General features: G+C 39.5%; 1 protein-coding gene across 1 annotated transcript; it reads right to left on the reverse strand.

The window, feature by feature from the left end:
* Nucleotides 1-1,021: 1,021 nt before the first annotated feature.
* On the reverse strand, nucleotides 1,022-13,327 carry GATM (glycine amidinotransferase; the record flags this gene model as incomplete). Its single annotated transcript, XM_079540831.1, has 9 exons — nucleotides 1,022-1,134; nucleotides 3,065-3,181; nucleotides 3,303-3,366; nucleotides 4,386-4,550; nucleotides 4,915-5,052; nucleotides 6,282-6,472; nucleotides 7,198-7,393; nucleotides 12,743-12,952; nucleotides 13,259-13,327. The coding sequence occupies 9 exons, from the start codon at nucleotides 13,325-13,327 to the stop codon at nucleotides 1,022-1,024; spliced, it is 1,263 nt and encodes a 420-aa protein (XP_079396957.1).
* Between the last annotated feature and the right edge of the window lie 514 nt (nucleotides 13,328-13,841).

The raw sequence follows: 13,841 nt of genomic DNA on the forward strand, positions 1-13,841 counted from the left end.
TTTCATATTTCCATCTGTATGCGGCATTTTGCAAGCACCTAGCCCTCCAGATGTTTTATGCTTACTCCTTTCCAGAAGAAAAAGGGAAACACAGAGAAGGCAAAAACGTTTATTAGCATAAAAAGTACATATTCAGTAATCAATACTCAAATTTCTTTACCTGCTACTGTTGAGGGAGGTTGTTAGAGTGTTAGAGGTTTGAGCTGGGAGACAAGTTGTGTTTTTTTGTCTGTTTTCTTTTTATTTTCAGTTTTTTGTGAGTTTTTTTTGTTTGTTTGTTTTTAAGTTATGTAAACAATTCACAGTAAAACCCGTAGATGAAGACTACTAGCTATCATTTATATACTTTAAAAAGTTAAATAAAAGAACCTATTTCAGCAATACAAAAGGTAATATAAAAACGTGTTCAGATGCATGACAAATGTGTTAGAAGAAAATGCAGAAGGACATCACAAGTAAATAAAAATAATGTTTTAAAGTTAGATCATACTAGAAATTCTCTGTATGGTCCAACAAGAAAAGCATTTTGAAATTACTCAGATCTATAAGAAATCTGTACAGATGCACCTGTTTTAACTGCATTAAACACTAATGTATTAGAATAATAAACTGATTAAAAAGGAATAAGAAATGTTAATTCAAGCTTAACATTTCAAGCTGCCTATTTCATAGAGCAGTAGACAGAGGTAGATGTCCAGTGTTAGTGACCAAGCTCATCTAGCAAGAGCCTTTAGCTGTCTTGTCAAGTCTTTACATTCAAAGCCAACATGAAAAGGCTTCACAGGTAAAGGATGTCTTTCAAAAAGCCAGCCTGAAAGTCTGCATTGCTGATGGAAGTTGTTTCAATTATGCTGCTTAAAGTGAAGAGCACTTAAGAACAAATCACTCCCTAGACCACTGTAAGGACACCACTGATAAAGCACTAGAACAAATTAATTTCAATTTTGTTAACAAGGTTGCATGAGCTCATTCCCTATGCTTATTTTTGAAGCTAAACCATTGCTGCCTAGCTGGCTTGTGACTAGTCAAAGTAAGATTGCAGGGTACCACGGCGGCGGATATCACATGTCCAGCAATGGAAACCACCTCCCAGTGAGTTGGCATGGCGAATATTCACTTTAATTGTAGAAATGCCTGCAAGAAACATACATTGCATACTTTTAAATGAAAACCTCAAATTCATGTGGTAAGCTTTGATCGGGACATTAATTAATGCTTTATCAGATCATATGGCTGGATGCAAGTACAGAAAGTATTTCCTACTCATTTGTTAAGAATTTCTTTCCCCAAATTCTAGGCAGAGAACAAGCTAGGAACATAGTCAATTCATTAATTCCAGCCATGCCCTTGGGAATATACAGTGCCCAGAGCACAGCTGGTATTTGTTGTGTTATGACATGTCAGTCATAAAAAGAAAAAAAGAAATCTCTTTTTCAGTATACGAAGAATTTGCTGAAATGCTGCTATGATGTGTGACCAGGGCACATTTACATACATTTCTGTTAGCATTTATGGTTCAGACACTGAAGGTGCTCTTTCAAGTGCCTTTCAAGAAAAGTAGAATTCAAAGTGCAGATCTCCAAGTCCCTCCTTCCTCTGAGAGGGAAAAAAGAGGCCGTTGCAGTTAAAACCTCAGTTAAGGTAAGTTTCCTCCCTCTTCTTTTCAGATCTGATTTTTTTCAGCTGTGGCACAGCTTAGACAAAGTCCTCACAGGTGGACTTGGATCAGAAGGACTTTTGTGGTTTGAAGTTTGTCTTTTTGCTTCTTGGTATTTTTGCGAACTCAAAGCAGCTCAGCAGAATCCACCATCTTGGTTAGGAATATTTTAATCCCCAGCGGACTGATCTCAGTCCTATGAATTTGCTGACTACAGGATTTTACATAGAGCTCACGTGGAGTAAAGTTCAAGTGTAAAGGATGTGGTGACAACTGGTGTTAATAGCCTCATTTTCTAAGTGCTTTAAAGCATTTATACATCTCTCCTTGCTCATACAGAGAATTAAGAGCGCAAATCAAGAGTTACTCACTAATGCTGTATAGCTTTTTTTTTAGAGCAGAAAAAAGCATTAGATTGCATGGTTCACCCCTGTGAGCTCTCTCAGACTCAAGGGAAGCTTCAATGAAGTGCACTCATCCATGACCACACCAGCCTTCCTTCTAGGTTCAATCTGTCTTTCCCCTTTAGTTCATTCTCTCCCTTTAAAGGAGTCTTCTGCTACTGAGAATTATCATCTCTTACTCTCCAATATAATGATTGCTCACTCTCCCTGATTTTTCATATCTAACCATCTGTCATTCTTACCCATTAACACTTGCATCACCGTGAGCTTAACCTGCAGCAAGTGTCAGCTGGTCTTGAGCAGAAGCAGTTGCTCAGAAGGAGGACAGTCTATGAGCTGTAAGTAGAGCTACCTATATCTTTCCCTCCAAATGTGATGGGAACAATTGGATTAACTGCATGACTTCAACAAATTAAGTTTGTCTTTTCAAGGAGCTAAGATAAGACTCAGATTTTATATTCAATTACAGTTCTTTTGCCACTGCATATCATATTTTTCCCTGTAATGAGGTTACATCTCACAGGAGTGAGAGTCTCCATTAAGTGAGCAGAAGCACCTGGTTTACACAGCCGAAGTTTGAAGTACAAAGAGTTTGGAACTAAAAGAGAAATCTGAAGTATTTTGGCTGCTTCACTCAGCAACGTGTGCAAGCAATCTCTCCAGCACAAAATTTGACTTCCAAATCAAACAGACAGTTTTATATTAAAAAAGCTAATTCAAAAGCATTCTACTCATACTTTTAATTAGTATTCATACCTTCCTTTGCTGCAAGTCATAGGAGACACAAGGTGTAAGAAGCTCACATTCGTATAACTTAAGTATTCAGGAGATAAATCCCTAAATGACTCTTATTCATTAACCCAATTGTTTGAATACTTTCTCCAGTGCTGGCTGCTTTGACTACTACAAGTAAGGCCTCCATTCATCCTGATGCACACAGCTGATCTCAAGATCATTTCACTTTAAGCATATGTCAGAATAATTAGAAGAAATTAAGACATACCCAAATTTTCAAACATCTTCTGAATTGAAGTCTCATTGGCATCGACCATCACACGTTTCTCATCCAGCATTAGGACATTCATGGAAAGCCATTTGGAAGACATCCACAGTGGGTGATCTAAACATAAGAGAATGAACCTTCTACAGTAACTGTAGATTTTGTTCCTCAAAAACACTCTTAATCCAAGAGAATACTCTTGGAATTCTTAAAAAAAAAAATTAAGAAACTCTGAATATACCATCTGGGATGAGTGGCACTGGTGGATGAATCACTGTCCAGCCTGATTTCTTGAAGAGCTCAATCTGAAAGACAAACTTAGTTAGATTCTAAACAGGCCTCTTAAAATATCACATTATGTCCTCCGCTTCTTCTCATTTTCTAGTGCTTTTCTTAATACAATCTAGATATACAAAGTCATGTTACAGACAAAGGTGATACATGCAGTTCAGAGCCTGTCAAGTTAAAATGATACTTGTAAGAGTATTGTATTAGTATTGTGTTTGTTGTTACTTCTCACATGACTACAGGAATCACTGATATGAGTTAGAGTGCCAATAATAGAGACAGAATCAGCAAAAATATCACTTGAAATTACTTCTGCATCATGCTTCCTAAGAAACTTAGTATGCATCTTATTTAACAAAAGAAAATAAATACAGGCATTGTATGGAATAATATGCTTGTCTAAGAATTAAAAAAATTAGTAAAATTATCCTCTTCTTATTTGGCTAAAACAGAATTGACTTTTCAACCTCACTGCCTGAAGTCTTGGAATAAATAGCTCTTTATGTAACCACGTATGTTGTATGTGGGTATATGTGTAACCACGAGAGGGAGCTCTGATTCCGAAAACTCAGTGAGCAACTCAGTTAACGATGGAGAGGCTTCCCAAGTAGGAATTGGAACAAAAAAAAAAAAAAGGGGGGGGGGAGGGGAGGGGAGAGGAAGGAAGGAATTCCTCATTGGAACAGCAGAAACGCCTCGATATCTCCTTGGATACAATTACTATAACTACTACTAAGTTATCAAAGCATTACAGTAGTAGTATATCCTGTATACTTGCTTCGACCCTACACTGTTATAAAATAGATCACTTCCATCATATTTAAATCATGTAGTCTCACAATAGGAAAGCAAAGAGCAGCAGCAGAAAACTGAGGGATACTTTTCTTAACTTATGATTGCTCTTTAAATTGAATAATTCAATGTTATTCAAGCGTACACAACTTGTGGGTTGGCAATTGTCCAGCAGAGCCCTAATCCATCTGAATAAGTTTTAGATATTGAACACTTGATACTTTCTCTTTTGCTATAATCTTACCTGATGGCACGGACGGTCTGGGTTGGACAACACAAGACCAGGTCCAATGATATTAAACGTGGCATCAATGTGCATAGGGTTGGGATCCTTAAAGGATATTACATGCACTCGGTAGTCAGGTGCAAGGTGTCTCCTCATCCATTCAATGCCCATGTAATTTGTAACCTAAAAACAGATCTAAGTTTCACTAGCTAGAACACAAACAGCATCCAAACATGGCTTTTAGAAGGTTTTCTTGAAATAAATACTTAACACCAAAACATTATAAATTTGTGCCTCTAGCTAACTCCTAACAGCTAAGAGGCACTCTATAAAATAACTTATTTTGTCAAAACTACTATTTTAATATTTTATTAAAATATTTTTAATAAAAATAATTAATAAAAAATTTAATAATTTTATAATACTTTATATGACTTATTTTGTCAAAAATACTATTTTAAATTTTGGGAATTTAAAGAATATAAAAATATAAATGCAGTATACAATATAGACAGCAACAAAACTGCTGGAAGAAACCTTTGTTTACCTGACTCCTTTGAACAAAGATATCTCTTCCAGCTCTAATGAAATCAGCAGCATCAAAGCATGGCTCAAATTCAGTAGTTACAAATTTTCCCTGAGCAGCCAGTTTATGTCTGTCTTCAACAGAGCGGATAGGATAATCCTGGTTGTAAAAAAGAGAACAACTTTAGGCTCATGTTGGTAGGAGAAAGCTTTTGATCTCTTTGACACTAGAGAGTATTTTGAAATAAAGAGAGTCCATTTAGATCAGTAACTAGCACGTTCCTTGAAGCTGGTTTAGTTTTCTTGCTTCTAAATGAGAAGAAAAAAAAAAAGCTAAATTATGGAAATTTAAATAAGAGGTTTCAAGCACATTCAAGAATAGGTGATGATAGATCAGTTATACTAAGAAGTTAATAGCTCCTTCGAGCCACTGTTTCTGCAGTACACTTGCTTCTGGATTCAAAGTATTCATTACTAGTTGAGTTTAACTATCAGTCCAACAAATCATTGCACAGCAACAGAGATACTGGTATGCAGCTATTTCCTAACAGAGGTGGACTTTGTACTTTTTCCATGCTTTAGAGGGGAGCAGTACTTCAACTTAGAAGGTAGATCTCCAGAAAGTTAAATATATTTTAGAATCATACAATGGAATTAAAAACAAATTAGGTAGAAAATAGCATTTAAAAAGCTACCAGATAAGTAAGCATGCAATTTACTGCTTGGATGTTTCCTATTACTGAACAACTCTTCTAAAGTAATCTAATTTAACAAAGGCTACTTTGCATCACTGGGAAGTGTCAATGCACCCAAAATGTTTTAATCGTTCCACAAGCAATTTTACTTCATTTATTGTAGCGCTTTTGTCAAGACCCTGAAGTGTTTGGGGGCCTATAGAAAACTACCAAAATTGCCTGAGTCAAAGCAAACCATTACAGAGGAAAAAAAGCAGTAAAAACTCACTTAAATATTTAGAAGATAAATAATCAGTTTAAATCCTCCACTATTTCTTCATTTAACTTCCAAAACTTCATGCAAAACAAGAATTATGGGGTCTTTTTGGTGAAAAATGTGCATAGTCTGACTTTCCTGATACACTCTGAAAATATGGACATCCTCAGAGAATCTTAATTCTTTAAAGACATCTTTGTGATGTCCTTCCAGCAATACTGCGCTTCAGTCAGCAATCAAAACAACTCAAAGCAGACCTGAATTCAACTGGCACAGCTTCCTGCTTCTTATTACGCAGGCATAAACTCAGTTTCACATGGAAAGACCATAAAATATCTGCATACATGGATAAGTTCCCTATTTCCCCCACCCCCCTCCCAATTTTGTGAAACAGATGTTGAAACTGACAGAAGTTCTGAAGCAAAATGAGAATAATACCTGATCGTAGAGCTCATCTGCCATAGTGGGTTTGGGAGCAGTTGTCCATTTAGCACCATTGTTGAAGTAATCTTTAATTATTCGCCTATATGCTCTGTACTCAAAGAAACGAGCACGCCAAGCCATAGGCGCTTCAATGATTTCATTTCCTACCACCAGCAGGATGTCTCTTGGCATGGCAGCATACATACCTAAAAGGAAAAATTCCACTCATTGATGAGACAAATATGCTTTCCTCATTTCTTTCAGGCTATTTACTTTTCACACTGATTTTTACCATTACCGCTCTCTGAAAGACTTGTAAATAGCATCTTCACAAAAGTCAGAAAACCAGACCATAAAGAGGACCTTACTGACATCCCTCAGTTTTTCTACGTGGTCAAAAGACTTGCTTCAAACCCTCACAATGCTTTGCTCATAACAAGTTTACAGCTAGCAGGGAGTCATCTGCAATCAACAAGTCCCCACTTCCCAAACTGGTTAATGGAAATTAAATAGACAAGTGTCTAAGGACGACTCAGATCAATAAAATGAGGTAGCTGGTTATCCAAGTTGACCACATTTCTTTATATTACATCCTTTTTAACAGTGATAGCACAGAATAGGAATTTGATGCAGTGCAGAACTAGTCCCAAAAGAGGTTGTAAATAAACAAACAAACAAAAGAAACAAAAAGAAACAACAATCAACTGCTTTGTAGTTACGCAGTGCAGCACTGTGACATGTCAGCAATCCAGATGTCATAATTCCAACCAGAAAGATTTTCTAAGTCATGGCTACACCCAGGCACTACGACCCAAACTAGCACTGGTTCATACTCCTGCTTGGAACAGGGAATAAGACTAGATGGCATCCAAAGTGCCTCAGAAAAGAGCTGAACAGACTGTAATGCCGTCTACAAAGGAATAACACTTACCCGTAGATTCAAAATCAGGAGTTTTATACTTCACAGACCAGTCAATTGGATCAGGCCTCTTGACAATTACACCTTCTTTTTTCAAAATATTGCACATCTCTTCAATTTCAGCAATAGCTTTTTTCACATGGTCTTTGGGGAAGCTTTCACCTCCAAATTTCTGATAGAATCCCCAATACTTTTCATATGTATTGGCCTAAAGCAAAAGGACAAGTGACAAAGAATAAGCAGCAGTTATTTTTGTAAAAGTGGAACAGATACACAATATACAAATCTTCACATTTAGAGTTTCACCAATTCCACATTGCTTTGTATAAAGTTACCACCATCACGTCCCAGTGCATCTTAAGTTCAAGTCCAGCAATGATTTGAGGAGTTGGTGAGAGTTGTTACTGTCCTGCTGATCCTTTTAGAATACGGCTGGGGTGGTGCAGGGAAAGGAAGGGAGAAGCCTCAAGACTTCAGTTAATGCTGCCTATTATTCCTTCTTGAGAATTCCTGTCCTAGTAGTACACTACCGCATTTTTGTGCTTACTTCTGCTATTAATACTTACCACTGGCAAGGTTTTGCTCAGATTCTTTATGATGTGCATGTATCCAGTTACTAGATATGTATAAGTGCAGGTGTTAGGCTAGTTGTGAATGGCTGATGTCTTCACAAATACTTCCACACAGTGTAACAGAGTTAAGTTACAGCTGTACATGCTGAGAAGACTCACTCGACTAGCAGACAGTTTTAGCACTGCTGACAGACAGTACATGTGGCATGATGCCCAAATGAAGTGTCTTTTGATGAACAGCAGAAAAAAAGAAGAAAAAAAAGATAAGTCAGTTCTGGAAAGGAGAGAAGTATTATGGGAATATTTCATTCCCATTTGCAAATGTAGTGCTTTGGCTTTGAGATGGGATTTTCAGGGTATTATATTTCCTCATATTTTTGGTTATGGATGGATCAGTAGCTCACATTCCTTGTTTCTACTGATGGAAATACTATCACAAATAACATAGTAATTGCTTCTTTACCAGTCTTCTCCCCTCTCCAGTCACAGCCCTACAGAAAGTCTCAATATTAGCAAATTGCAGATGAAAATCACAACAGACTGCATAAACATCTTCTATTTACACTCCAGTTACAATTTACTAGGTAGAGCTGCCATGTGGCCATGAAAGATTTGGGCCTCATTACAGCAGACCTGTACAAACACCACAGAAAGGAAAGCCTTCAGACATGACATCTAACAAAGCTAGCACAAGTGCACATGCCTGCAGTCACCTCACCCTGCCTACTGTCATAGCAGTGGCACCAGAATTCTAAAGCAGCAAGGGACAATGTGCCCTGTAGGCCAGAAGCAGCCATGTTTCAGGTAAAGCAGCAGTCTACAGAATGCAAGTGATACATTCATCTGTTGGGTGGATTAATCCAAGTACAACACTTACAGGCAATCCTCTGCTCTTTAAATCCTCTGATTATTTTCTCTATCTAAAAACTAATTCAAAAATATGCCCCTGTATTCAGGGTTAAGGAGAAAACAGAGGTTTTTAAAGCAAATTTTAAAACATTAAGCTGTTTCAGCAGCCTATCTTTGGAAGCACTTCATTTGGATTTATGAGCTGCGAAAGCAGCAGCTCAGACAGGTCTCTGCTAACACTCAGACACAGGAGCAAGTGCGAACAGAGCCCTTTCGGAATGACAACAGAAGGGATCAGAAGTAGTAAATACAAGAGTCAGGACTTCCCTCTACCAGTTCTGTTCAGTCAGCCAGAGTGAGGGACAGCAATGGGACACAGGAGAACCTGCCGTCTGTAACACAAGGCCTCTCCTGTCACTGCAGTCCCAACTGCCTTCCCAAAAGCAGCATTCTGGGCAGAGACAAGGCAGTGATGAACCCCCAGCCCTGAGTATTGCTGATATGGCAATTCATCTGAAGGTATTTCTAACAATCCAAGCTATGCACAGTACTCTCTACTATTTCTGGGAAATTGCCCTTAAACTACAGAGGTAAGAAAGAAAAAAAAAAAAAAAAAAAAAAAAGGTCGATCTTGTAGATATTCTTAACATTTGTATGTAAAGAAGTTTGCCTCACTTGTGTGAGGCAAAAGCCTCAGTATGGCCATCCTGCTCCTCCACCACTGGAACTTCTTCTCATCCTTCTTGGGGGATTTTATTCCTTCCCTCCCAACCCCCACAGAGGTCTCCGGTAATTTGATCACCTCAGGGCTGCCAGCTGTGCAGACACCACATGCAGATCACATGAACGGCCTAGCACTCCTATGGAATCCCATTCTGCTAAGGAGATAAGTTTGTCCTGAGGAGTAAAGCTAGCAGTTTTCAGAACCACCCATGATATATTTCAATCTCCTTAATTCCTCAGAGGTACAGCTCTCCCTTACTACTGCTCCTCTTTTTCAAACCTGTAAAATGACACCTGAGGAACACTAATCCAATGGTGTAATCTTAAAATGAAGATTTTAAGATGAAATAACACAGCAAAAACACCCCTCTTATCCTATACTTTCTTAATAGCTGAGGAAAAAAACTATACAACTGAGATGTCTCTTTCGTATTAACTCAGGGTTAAGACTTCAGGCCCCTCGGATCATATACTTGCAACTTATTTCAGTCTGCTCAAAAAATACTGCATACAGGAAAGAGCCTTAAATAACCTCCTCAGTGCACATTATGAGCTACAGCCTGAAAGTATCAAAGAAACTGCAGTAGCCTTTGAGGGGAAAAAAACAATAACACCACAAATTTATTTTCAGAAAGAAATTTAAGAGTGCTGTGAGAAAAGGGTGATATTTAACAAACAGCAGAATCACTTCCTATCGTTGATATATATTTTAAACATTTATAGTGGGAAAACAATATTACCAAGGATATCTAGACCTACCTTAAGGTAAGCTTTCACTCAAGATATTATGACCCAACTCTTATATAAGAGAAAGCTCTTCATCAAAAATGCATTATTCACAAAACTGAAAAAATATTGCAAAGGACAAAGTCATAAAGCTCAACTATTTGACTTAATATCAACTGCTTCAGAAGAACACAAGTGAATGACAAGACTTCAGATGAATGTGCTAATTCAAACAAGGGCATCTTCCTAATTAATGTAATGGTTAGCTTTCTGGTTAAGATTTCCCATGGCTTTCCAATAGAGTACTTACCTCTACATAACCTACATACTCCATTTCAAGCTCCCAAAAGAACGACAAATTAACTGTGAAATTCATTCATTCTTCCTCTTTATGCCAAGCATTTCATTTCTACATCACAGCAAAAAGACTTCTCGTACTTTCGATGTACACAGGTGAGCTGAACGCAGCCATAATCCCTTATATTTCGCAAACATGTATACAATTTTAACCCACAACTTAGAAGTACCCCCAAAGAAAAGATTCATCAAAAGCGTTTTATAATTTGAGATGTGCTTTTTGTAGTATTTCAGGCACAATACCTTAGTTCTCCTTTTTTAAACTGCCTGTTTTTAATGTTACTTTTTAAAACCTCATTCGCATACTTGGCAGAAGGCACGTGATGTGTGTAAACCCTAGGAACTGCCACTTACAGGAAAGTTGTAGAGAAAGAGATTCTTATTTACCTGCTATTCCTGGCTGTTGTGTTACACTGTAGCAACATGCATAGACTTCCCTTACCATTCAGGGGGGTGGCCAAGATTTGACCATCTGAATCTATTGGTACCTTTCACTACTGGCAAAGTAGGATTACTCAACTATGCCCCCAAGGTGGAATTACTATGTCAGCTTTTACAGCACAATCAAGAATAGAAAACAGAGAAAATTAGAAGAAAACACATTTCTGCAAGCACACTCTATCACTAACACCTGTTGTGGCCAACGTATTCCTCAGATTAGACATTTTAAATAAAGGACAGCTAGAAGTAAAGCTTTCTTTAACCTCCCATAGTAGGCCTTCAAATTTCAGAGTTACTTGTATACTCTGGCATTCCTCATTTATCTTTTTATAGTGCACATAACAGAAAGTGAAGTTCTGCATTCATTAAAACCCCGCTAACTATGACATTTCAGCAAGGCAGACACTTGAAAGTGTACTTTTTCTGACATTAAAGCCCTTGAGCACTACTTGAGAACAGAATTTCACCCAAATGCGATGCTACCACATAACAAAGAGAGACACTAGGGGTTTGTTTTTTTTGCATATGCTTTCTGTCCAATCACTATGGTATTTTATACAGAAGTATATAAATGTACATACATACATTTTACATTAAAAAAGCCAACCCTCATTAGCTTCTTTTTCTGAGGCTGCTAGAATTTCTCTGCGTTGTCTGAAATAGGATTCTGGAGATTGGTAAGCAAGCTTCAGCTTTCAAGGTGTAAATAGAAGCCATAAAGAAGTCAGTAGCAAATCTTCATTGAGCTCACTGGGGCCGAGATATCTTCTCAAATATCCCAGCGTACGTCAGAGGAGTACTCCTCTAACTGGCAATCAGAACCACCAAGCTGCAGTAATTCATTCATACTCCTGCAGACACCTCTGCCCAGTATCATCACTCAAGTTTTAAATGATAATTTACTAAGGTAAAAGGGGCTGGAGGACAAGAAATCTTTTCTGTTAGTACATCCAGCCCTTCCTCTAAATTACCATTTCCAGGACTTCAAATATCTTTTTAGTATAACCTCTTCTTTGCCAAAAAGGTGTGGGTCCTGGTGGGGAGCATGGAGCTGAGCATTAGAATCAATGCGTTCCTGCTTCCCTTTTTACACTGAGCTTTTTGGCCAATTCTGTAAAGATATCCTTAACATTTTACTAAGGCAGCAGATGCATTGTGCCATTTTACTGGGACAGCCGTGCACTACTGTACATCCTGATGATGTCCAGGAATGCAAGTAAAACCACACATTCAGCACCTTTAAAGTCCAGGTAAAGTTCACAGTAAGAATCTGGAGCAAGCCCAGCATTTGATCACTCCTTGTAAGCTAGAGAATGAGAGCTTTTGCTTTGTTTAAAACCATTTAAATTCTAATGTTCCGGGTAAAGCTTTACTTAAATGTTCATAAGAAGCAAAGCAAGGCAGAAATGCAACATTTAGAGAACAAAGAAACATGGATTTAATTGTTGCTATAGTTTCATACGTGACAAAAAGAATCTGAAGAAAAGGTAAGAGTACACTTCTATAGGAAACATGGGAGTTCCAGCAAAAGCTATTTGAAGAGAACAGTCCTGCCTGCCTCCAGCTATAGACCTCTGTCTTTCTCTGTAGAAAATGACACTCTCCCTCCTCAAGCAGTAACTCCAAATAGTTCCAAGCCCCAGCTCACTAATGAGGTGACAGGGCTGATGTAGGTTTATCTCAAATGCTCCAAGTTGTGACTTGGCAGTGGGAACAAGAACCATACCTCTCACCAACACGGTGATGCTGCAAGATCCCATGGATGTAAACCACACCTTGAGATGGGAATTCTCCTAAGCAAAAACCACACCTTGCGCAGTGCAAAACTTGAGCTGTACGTATTGAATCTGCATTACTTCCCACTAAAAGTTGCTTTTACCCCTTTTTACCTTGACCTCCACAGAAAAAGGAGGAACACGGGCGTTTTCAGCTCTTCCCACAATGACCTCTTCCAGGGGGTCCCACTCGTTGTAGGAGCAGACGGGGCACTCCTTGGGGCTGTGGGCTTTGTCCTCAGCAGCACTGCGGTTCTGGGACGCCGCAGCCGCTTGGGTGCTCTGCAGAGATCGCTGCACCCATCCCGTGAAGGCCCTTCCGAGCTTAAAACAGAAACAAAGACACGTTTTCCTCACAGAAGGCAGCATGCAACAGCTCAGTCCGTGCTGAGCGCCTCACGCTGCAATCCTAAAGCGACGAGCGTCGTTTGGAGCATCGGCAGCAACACAGTTTATTAGAAGCGCTCTCATTCACGGCGTGCTCAATGCTTAAAGGACAACGTGCCTTTTAAAGCGCACTAAGGCAAACAGCGCTGACAGCGGTGAATGGCGTCACCGAGCCCGGCGCCGCCGAACCGGGGGTCTCCGCCCCACGCCCGCTCAGCCCCGACTTTCCCGCCCAGCACCAACCCTCGAGCCGATGAAATGCGCCGCTTCGGCTCCCCGGCTCCCCCCGCGCAAACACCGCACGCGCAACATCTCTGCGGATGGCGGCAGCCCCGCGCCGCCCGGCCCGCGCCCTTATAGCGGCCGGCCACGCCCCGCTCGCCCAGCGCTGAGGGGCGCGGCCATTTTCCCCCTTTTGGGGCTGTGCCCCGCGGGTGCGGGCTGTCCGCCTGAGGCGATTCCCGGAGCAGAGCGGGGCTGCTTGTCCGTACAAGGGTCTCCTTATGGCTGTTTAGTTATTGAGGGCGTATTTCCACGAAGTCCCGGACAACTGCAAATTCTGGCTTCCTCAAATGCACATTATGCTATGCTGAAAAGTCATCCTAAAGTGGAGACCCACCACTGTTGGCTCCTAGGAGACCCTGCAATCTCCTGATAATATTAACAGACGTTACCTTCAAACATACCTGTTTCAGCAGAACTGTGGTCTACAGTGAGAAACTTTCTTGCTACCAGCGCCACTTACATCCTGTAATAGAAAATAAACAGTAATGATTAGCCTAATTCACATGGTTCTGTATTTTCTCAGCTTTACATAAAAGTGCAC

Source organism: Tetrao urogallus (assembly GCF_951394365.1).
Source record: "Tetrao urogallus genome assembly, chromosome: 11".
Classification (NCBI taxonomy): Eukaryota; Metazoa; Chordata; class Aves; order Galliformes; family Phasianidae; genus Tetrao; species Tetrao urogallus.